Source organism: Camellia sinensis, chromosome 3, assembly GCF_055761805.1.
Source record: "Camellia sinensis isolate YWXY chromosome 3, ASM5576180v1, whole genome shotgun sequence".
NCBI classification, from domain to species: domain Eukaryota; kingdom Viridiplantae; phylum Streptophyta; class Magnoliopsida; order Ericales; family Theaceae; genus Camellia; species Camellia sinensis.
In genome coordinates, this window is record NC_138963.1 from 228,117,721 (window position 1) to 228,127,344 (window position 9,624).

At 37.0% G+C, this 9,624-nt stretch overlaps 1 protein-coding gene and 1 long non-coding RNA gene across 3 annotated transcripts in view; both read left to right on the plus strand.

Annotated features, from left to right (window-relative positions):
• Positions 1-6,755, plus strand: part of LOC114269309 (Tetratricopeptide repeat (TPR)-like superfamily protein) — a 42,634-nt gene extending 35,879 nt beyond the window's left edge. For both annotated transcript variants that reach the window (XM_082922461.1, XM_028210606.2), the window contains 4 exons: positions 582-824; positions 1,214-1,857; positions 2,517-2,720; positions 6,242-6,755. In XM_082922461.1, coding sequence (XP_082778587.1) covers positions 582-824; positions 1,214-1,857; positions 2,517-2,720; positions 6,242-6,438 — 1,288 coding nt within the window. In that variant the 3' untranslated portion in view covers positions 6,439-6,755. The remainder of the gene's footprint in view (positions 1-581; positions 825-1,213; positions 1,858-2,516; positions 2,721-6,241) is intronic.
• Positions 6,756-7,011: 256 nt separating this feature from the next.
• Positions 7,012-7,903, plus strand: LOC145823149 (uncharacterized). Its single transcript, XR_014365353.1, has 2 exons — positions 7,012-7,223; positions 7,322-7,903. It is a non-coding gene; the product is annotated as an uncharacterized LOC145823149 (long non-coding RNA).
• Positions 7,904-9,624: the final 1,721 nt, after the last annotated feature.

Consider the following 9,624-nt stretch of genomic DNA (forward strand, 5'->3'; position numbering starts at 1 on the left):
GTTTTTTTCATTTGACCCCATAATGAAATGCGCTTAGTCTCAAATTCAAATGAAATTCAACATTGATCTATAATTCAGTTTTGCCATTCTGCTTCAACCTATTGCAATTGTTTACTTTCATCATACAGTCTAAGCCAAAGCATGCATTTTTTAGTGTCACAGTTATTGAGGTTTGTTGCATTTCATTACGCAATTCACAAAGTCTTTCCCCCAGCTTTTTTGGGGTTGGATACATTATTTCTGTTTCTCTTTGCCGTTCTATCTAGGGCCATATTTTAGTGTAGCCATACAGCACCATGTCTTTTGTCACTACCTTAATTTTTTTAGATATTGTTCACTGCCTCCTCTTTTGGACATTCGGACTGTCTAATCTAGTCATTCTCAACTGGTAGTTTGGTACACGAACAAACTTTCTTGGTCAAAATTTTCTCTTATTGTTAAATCAACCATTTTAACATATATAATTTATCTTCATGGTATTCTCTTATAATTCATCTGCATTGTTGATGCTTGTTGATATTATTCTTAACCATTACATCCTCATTTCAAGGGTCTCTTTAAGATAAATTTGTTGCTAACAGGAATCTACTTGGTTATCTCCAACTGTCTAGTAAAGAATGGAAAGATACTCATATTGCAAGTAGATGCTTTATCATAAGCCCTTTGGGGTGTCTGGAGGAAGAGGGTTTGAAATCAGCATATGAGATCCTTGGTGCTGGTGCAGTTGCTTGTTATACCACACAAAACTACAAGACGAAATTTTCCTTCCCAACCTGTGAATGCCAGTGCTTGCATGGAACAAGAGCAATCCGACAACTACGAAAGTATTGTTGTTTTATTCCCTTGTGACTTTAAGATTCTTTTTTTCCTTCTATTTCTTTCTTTTAATGAAAAGTATAATTGTATCTCATTATTAAAAAAAAAAAATAGCTACTTTGAGCCATTGACCCTTGTGGTTCATGTAGAGTTTTTTATTCTTTATTTTTTTTTATGTGGTTTTTGAAACTATGTGCATTTAATATGATGAGTTAAATTGCTTTGTTTTGCAACTTTGAATATCTCCTTTTCTCTTGAAGAAAGTTGCTTGTTGGTTATTTCCAATTTCTTTGAATTTTTAATTTCCTTAAAGAGATTTCATTGCTTCAAAGTTTTATGAACAATTCTGGATATCTCAGTTATCTCTGTTTCCTAAAGATGAGATTATTGATTGCAGGCTGTTACATCAAGAACCATGGAATCATAATGCCCGCTACTTGCTTATAATTAATTATCTACAGAAGGCTCGTGAGGAGAGATTTCCTCAATATCAATGTGATCTACTTGGGAGGTTAATTAATGTGGCTCTTTCCTGTCAATTGTACTCAAAGAAAGATAAGTCTTCTCAATATCATATGTCCCAGCTTCTACTTTGTGCCTCAGAGATAAGTTTGCAAGGTGGAGACCACATCGGCTGTATCAACTATGCAAAAAATGCTACGGGGCTTTTGCTTTCCGATAATTATCTCTTTTTTTCACACTTGCAATTATGTCGTGCCTATGCTGCAGAAGGGAAACTTTCAAGCTTACATGAAGAGTATATAAGATGCTTGGAGCTCAAAACAGATTATCCTATCGGTTGGATTTGCCTTAAATTTATTGAATCTCAATATGGACTACAGGCTGAGTTAAATCTATTAGAGTTGTGCTTTGAGAATTGCTCAAAGGAGATAAAAAGTTCATTGAATGTGTGGATGGCTGTATTTAGTTTGGCACAGGGTCTGATTGCTATTTGGACCAAGGATTTCCTTCATGCAGAAGAGTTGCTTGCACGGGCATGTTCATTAGCTGGTGCTGAGAGCTGCCTCTTTTTCTGTCATGGTACTTTCTAGTATATCTTCTTATTAAACAATTGTGGATTTTTAGTATTCTCTACAGTTGCATGTTGTGCACTTGTGCGAATGATTCTCTTTATGTTAGTATTTGTTTGATTATTAAAAGAATGAGTCAGGAAGAAGAGAGGGCAGTACAAAATCCTATTATTATTATTTTTTTGAAGCAAGGTTTTCTTTTCACTCTTTTTCTTTAAACAGAAAAATAAAATAAAATAAAGCAAACAAATTTAGTGCCTCTGTTATGTTATTATGATAACAGCAGCCAGTGCATTCTCGTCAAATACTAGCACATGGTTATGTAATAATGATAAAAATTAAGTTTAATGGAGAGTATTTAACTGCATTTTCATGAAGCCAGGGGCTAGAGCAAGGCTTCGTGCTGCTGTCTCTGTTACATTTTTTTTTGGAACCCAAAACAACTTGTTTATCATCTAAATAACTGCTGATGGAACCCTCAATGTGTTTGGATTTTGAGAAATTTTATATAGAAGTAGGTCAGGTTACATCTACTTTTACCTTTATTTTATTTTATTTATTTTAATTTTTATTGTGATAAAAAGCGAAAGAGTTGCAGATAGAGTTTGGTTCTTGTTTTATACTGTGTGTGGACCTGGCCCACTTGATAATTGTCTTTAACTGGTTCAGGTGTCATTTGTATGGAGCTCGCTAGACAGCTTTGTGATTCGCAGTTTGTATCCCTTGCCATTAGAAGTCTGAAGAAGGCTAAAGAGACATCTGTCATCGCCTTACCCATTGTCTCATTATTGCTGGGTCAAGCAGAAGCAAGCCTGGGCTCTAAAGTGAAATGGGAGAAAAACCTTCGTCTTGAATGGTTTTCTTGGCCACGAGGTCTGTTTTCATTTGACCAATGTGTATGTATGCTTATATATACATGTGGTGCACTTATTTATTATTTGGTGAGCTGTGATTGAGAATGTAGAAATTTAATATATAAAGAAATAGAATAATGTATATATTGATGTTATTGATGCTATTACAAATGGTTCCTTATATAGATGTAGGTGTAGTGGATGGTGGTGGTAGGTGAGTGTAGTAGGTGAGTGTGTGGTAGGTGATGGTAAGTGTGTGGTAGGTGATGGTAAATTTTAACAGCCTCCCGCAAACTCAAGGAGGATAGAAACTAACCAACTTGAGTTTGGAGAGAGTAACAAAACAAGAAAATACATAAAAATAAAAAAGGATAGGAGACACTGTATAGTCGTGTCAGACCATTGGTGAAGACACTGGATGGTGGTGTCATAACGTTGTAGAGGACACTGTATGGGGGTGTCATAACGTGGTAGAGGACACTGTATGGTGGTGTCATAACGTTGTAGAGGACACTGTATAGGGGTGTCATAACGTGGTAGAGGACACTGTATGGTGGTGTCAGACCGATGTAGAAGACAGTTTATGGGGTCATGTCGGACCGTTGTAGCAGACAATGTTGTGACAGTTGTTGTGACAGTTTACAGAGTCTTGCTGGACCCTTGTAGAAACTAACCGGAATCAATGTCGGGACAGTTTACAGAGTCTTGTCGGACCCATGAAGGAGCTAACCGGAATCAATGTCGGGACAGTTTACAGAGTCTTGTCGGACCCTTAAAAAGTCGCACCCTCAAAAGGTGTGCCCAAACTTTCAAAAGGCGTGCCATCAAAAGGCGTGCCCAATTCATCAAAAGACGAGCCATCAAAAGGCGCGCCAGACACGCGGCGATGCACGTGATCGACAGTGCGCGTGTCGGCCTCTTCGTCATGTTCTATATAAATCGAAGCGGAGGCTGAGGCTGGGAAGCATAACAAACCAGTCTGAAACCTCGGAACCTTTGCAGTCTGAAACTGCTATTTCGCTGAAACACTCAGCAACCCAAAAAACATGGCCTCTTCTTCCCGTTCAGCTACCCAGAATATGGCCTCTTCGTCCCGTGGTCTGCTCACTCTTTTTCCCGACCTCAACGAGTCAACAAGAGAGATAACTGGTGCGGTGGCCCGTGAACCTCAACCAAACACCTCTGATTTTGCTCCGTTGAACTTTCCGATGCGGTCTGTGGAGCAAAAAATGGCGGTGCAGTCGGATGTGGAGGCCAATCAGTATACCTTGAAGTCATGTGTGGAAACCATGACTGCGGTTACAAATTTGTCGAACCGGCTGCAGAGTAGGACAAATGAGGTGCAGCAGTTAAACGCCCAACTGGCTCTGCTCTAACGCATGTATAAGGATGCGCGAGCAGAGATAAGTGTGCTAAAGACGGAAAACAAGGAGCTGAAGCGGAAGGCCACCGTGATGTTCCGATTTGGAGGGCCGCCATATGCTGCAGTGGAGGAGCAGGGAGTAGGAAACTTGCTTGGTGGTCTAGGAAGCACGGAGGCAACACCGGCAAGGACTGTCCAAGACGGAGGCAAGAAGAAGAGACCTGCAGCAGAGTAGAGAAGAAAAATCCCACTGTGGGTGTGGTTGGTTTGTGTGGGTTCTGTTTGTTTGTGGTTTTTTTTATTTTATTTTATTTTATTTTTTTTTCGTGTAAAATTGGGATCAGGATTGATACCTGAGATGAATAAAATATGGTTGGTTGTGCAAATTAGAAATTGGGTTGGGTGTTTTTTTTTTTTTTGAAGGGAAGTAGCTGGGGGCACGTGGGGTGAGTGCGGTTTCTTTACAAAAGATGGATTAAAAGAAATATATAAAAAAAAAAATAAAAGGAAAAGAAAGTGGAGTGGGGAACAGGAGTGTGTGGAAAGAAGAAGATACATGGCCAGTAGGATGATTAGGTTTTGGTGGGTGGGAAAAAGTAAAGTGAGAGAGAGAAAAGCTGTTTGCTGGATCATCTACCAGTCAATCCATCTTCGTAAAAGTTATCACCGGTGGAAATGATGAAATCTATGTCCGACTTTTCTCCTGTTTTGCCCATCTGAAGAGCAACATGAGATTGGTTGTAATTTCCTTTTCTTTCCCAGTCACCAACCACCAAAACGCTAAGAGACCCATCAGCTTTTGCAGGGTGTTTGAACCTCTCAAGCTCAGCTATGGAGACACTGAAACACAGCCCTATTAGAATAGCAGTGAAGAGCTTGAGTTTAAGAGAGAGATTCATATTCTTGTTTCCGATCAACAATTCAGTCATGGCGTTGGATGAGAGAGAGAGAGAGAGAGAGATCAGGTTGTGGAAATTATGAAAGCGATTCCTCGGATTCTTGCTCTAGTTACGGTTCAAAACCCAAAAAGAGCAGGTTGCCTTCTTTACAGAAGTCCGCTGGCAGCTGTAACAGTGAAAGGAAGCGTGAGAAAATGAGGAAGTGCTCCTGACCATAACAGAGGGCTACAGTGGCACAGATCTTTGTTGATTTTATCAGCGGAATAGGCTGAGGTCCGGCGGGCGGCCAAGGCGAGGTTGCCGCCCGCCGGTGAAGCGAAATTACTTAGATTCTTAACCTTGCTCTGATACCATGTAGAAATTTAATATATAAAGAAATAGAATAATGTATATATTGATGTTATTGATGCTATTACAAATGGTTCCTTATATAGATGTAGGTGTAGTGGATGGTGGTGGTAGGTGAGTGTAGTAGGTGAGTGTGTGGTAGGTGATGGTAAGTGTGTGGTAGGTGATGGTAAATTTTTAACAGAGAATGTGTTGTAAAATGTTATCATAGGGTTGTTGTATCCTTCTGAGTGGAAAAGATCATGACCCATGAATATCTAGCTGATAGATTAAACCACCATGAACAATATAGTCAGAGTGAACCTCATGACCAATCAACTTTCTAGTTGATAGAATTACTTTCTTAGCCATCAACAAATAATGACCTCTATTTTACTATCTGAGAAATGTATTATTTGTAAGAGTGGTTGGTTCCATTCCTCTCACCATTTTCATTTGTAATTTGTCGTCCATTGTGTTACCCAAAGTGGACTGGATGGTTAAACAGCCCCTTGCTTATATGCTTTGGCAACTACTTCTGTCAACAGTTTAGGTTTTTTTTTTTTTTCTTTTCTTTTTCTTTTTTCCTTTTTCCCCCCTTCGTTGGCGTCAGCAGGTCTGTATGTAAAGTGTTTCAACGGACACTCATCATTGATTATGGCCTGGGGTTCCAATGTATCAGTGTTAGTAAGGGTTGTGAATGTTTCTTGCATCTCTTTTCCATGTTTAATCAAATGCTAGATATTGAGCTATGCTTTGTAGGCACACATGCTGCCTAAAATGCATCAAGTGTAGCTAGGGTGGAAAGGGGTTGCTGGCGGCATGGAGCCATACCCTCTGCTATTTATGCAACTATATGGAATGCTATGTGAATGCTTGATGGATACTGATCTGACTTCCTATTTTGTGGTTGGTTACTTCATTTTCTGACTTCCATTATGTTTCTTACAGAGATGAGGCCTGCAGAACTCTTTATGCAAATGCATTTGCTTTCAGTACAGGGAAGTGTTAGTTCTGACTCTTCATCCAGTGTGGAGTTCTGTCAAAGCCCTCAGAGCTGGATTCTTCGGGCAATACATTTGAACCCTTCTTGTTTGAGATATCGGAAGGTTCTGCAGAAGTTTATGGGAGTGACTTCAGGTATGTAAATTTAGAGGAAGGGGTGGGTGTTCTATATATTTGAACCACCACCTATGGAGTCGCTCAAAATAGTTGAACGAGTGACTTATTCTCAGGTGCCAATAGGCATTTTGTCTCTCCATATGTATCTGTAAATTATATAATCATGTTGTTCCCTGTTTATATATGACATAATCATATTAATATTGTATCCCTACGCTACAACTTATAAAGAAAAATCATATCAATATTGTAGCTGGGGGTCAGCTGAATAGTAGGTTTTAGGCTTTGAGAAAAATGTGATTTATTTATAGCATCAAATAAAAATGATTCAGGATTTATAGCAGACTGCAGTAGTGTGATTATGTGACTGCTGGTGAGGCGATAATATATGCTATCAGACTGACATGGATAAAAATCCTTGGATACTTGCTTTACTTCTTGTTCATCGTTCTAATGCCATCTGGGATTGTGAATTTGAGATTCACTCGTCCTACTAGAAGCTCTCAATAATTTAAATTTTGGAGTCCCAAACTAGGTTCCAAATAGTTCAGTTCCCATATGACACATTAATGTGTACTAATTGGGCGTTGTTTTTATAGTTCAGTTCCCATATGCAAGCCATTTTCTGGATCTCTTTCGCATGGTTGGCCTTGCTGATTTGAGATGACTTGTTTATGCATAGGCCGTGAAATACAGGACAGGCATGTGAAAAGAGATTGTCATGGAGCGTTTGTTGACAATGCTCTTAGATGTTTAATATGCTGATGATCTCAGAATCTTCCCTTGGTTACCGTAGCTGTGTGCTTGTATTGTAAGTATAGATCTAGAAATTTTTGTAGTGTGTACTCGTGAATCATGGTAGAGCGTCAACTGGTATGGAAGCAAATTGATCTAAATCTCATGTTACAGGCGAGTGAAAGATGTGATTTTAGTGTCTACCAAACCTGAAGTTTCAATTAGCAGATGTGTAGTTTCAAATGGAAATGGCAGCTGGTTGATTAGTTGACCAGATTCCTTGCCATTTACGCGTGAAGGTTAGATAAGACTTGACATCTCCAACAGGAACAGCACACTTGAAAGAGAAGACTCGCGATCAAAGCAACATTGCATCCCCCCTTTTCTTGTGATATATCCCGATATTATTAGTATAGTGATGAGTTAGTTAACAAGTGATAGGCAGACTAAAGGGTTAAAAGCACACCATTGTCACTCCCAATCCAATCTGGAACATGAGGGGAGCAGGTTAGAGAGAATTTTTAGGCAATCAAAGGAGTTATTATAATCTTTTCAATGCATGTCCAGCTTATTGGTACAATGAGGGCATCAATCATTACATGGTAGGTAGTTTTGTATAGTATTGGGGTGAGAAGGGTTTGTATAGTTTTGCTCTCCCCGCACAAAAATATTCACCCTCACGTAAAGAAGGTACATATCTCTGTATGTTCTGTTTTGTTCACCTACGTTAAAAATAAAAAATAAAAAAATCTAAGAAAAGAAGAGGATATTATGCCTGATATAAATGAAAAATAGAGTTATCAGGTGTCAGACACGTGCAAAACTCCTGTTGGTATTTTGCCCTTGTGTTGACTTGAACACCAAATATTTGCTTGGAGTAGACCCTAAAAACATGTCACAAAAAGCATTGGAACCAGAAAATGAATGGTCAAACATTATCATCGTTTTTTTGTTTTTGTTTTTGTTTTTGATTTTGTTCATGTTCTAAACTTGCAACACTTCCAACTAGGAGTGCTCACCGGATATTTCAATTTGTTTAAAATAATTGAATCGAATCGATTCATCACATTTTAGATAGATGCGTGACGATGAACGAATAGTTGTGGATTGATTTTTTTTAATCCGTCTAATTTTTGACAAATGGCGGATTTCAGGTTCTTTTGGCCCAATTGAATCGCCAAACCGCAAGCATTTCTAGTAATATTTAAGACTTTATGTTTTTAATTTGTTTAAATATTCTGTTTGTGTTTTCAATGAAAAAGAATTTAGATATTCTGTTTTATTTTCAATTTGTTTTCAATTTGGAAATCTTTTTATCAAATGGCAAGTATTGATATTTGATATTTTTGTGAAGAAAATATAAGGTTTAATTTTGTCATTTAAAAAAAAATCAAATTAAATAGTTTTTAAATAAAAAAAAAGTAATGAAATAGTTTTGATAATGCATGGTTTTCTTATATGTATTTATTATTGGTAATTGAAAATTTACTTGATAATCTTTTAATTATGTTGAGTTGGATTGTTATCCAAAAAACAAATGTTGACACGTTGTATTATGTTCAAAATTTGTAAAAGTTTAAACTCCTAAACCGATTTGTATCCATCTACCAATCTACTTAATTCGTATCCACCAATTCGGTAGACGGATGTCGATTGGTTTTTTTCAATCTGCTAATTCGATAGATGGATGGCGGATTGGAGGTTCCCGGCCGCAACTGAATTACGAGCACCCCTATTTCCAACCATTAGATTAGATTATATGAATTTTTTTGAGACATAATTAAAAAAAATTGTAAATATATTAAAACAAAAGAATAATAGAAGGATATGAATAAAGAATATTGTTCAAAAAAGAATACTAAGGCTTCGTTTGGCAAGTGTCCTTTTTAGTTAAAAAATTAAAAAGTCAAAAAGTTACTAAAAAAATTAAAAAACTAATAAATTATATTAAAAAGTCAAAAATTCTCTTTTCTCTTTACTTTTTACACATTTTTCGTAAAAAGTCAAAAAGTCATCCCAAACATACTAATTGTTTTTACACCATCATTTAACTAAAAAATTAAAAAGTTAATAAAAAAATTTACCCCAAACAAGACCTAATTGACAAGAAAATGGCAAACCACAACCACTTTGTTTATTTATTTAGAAAATTACTTATCAGTTCTAATTGAGTATTATTAATTCACTTCCAATGACCATGTGAAAGGACGAGTTCATGCTCTACATCCTTTCTCTCTCTATCTCTTTATTCGTTTTCTTTTTCACCGATGTCAAATGGAGATGATGTATTGGGCAGCACCACTCATTTATTTAATAATCATTAAAATTATGAGAAAAACTATGATACATATCCCTCAGTATATATATGTAATTTATAATTAAAGAACAAAATGATATAATTTTATGCTATTTGTATCACAACTGAAAAAAAATAAAAAGTTATAAACAATAACTATTCGAGTCATAATTAAAAATCT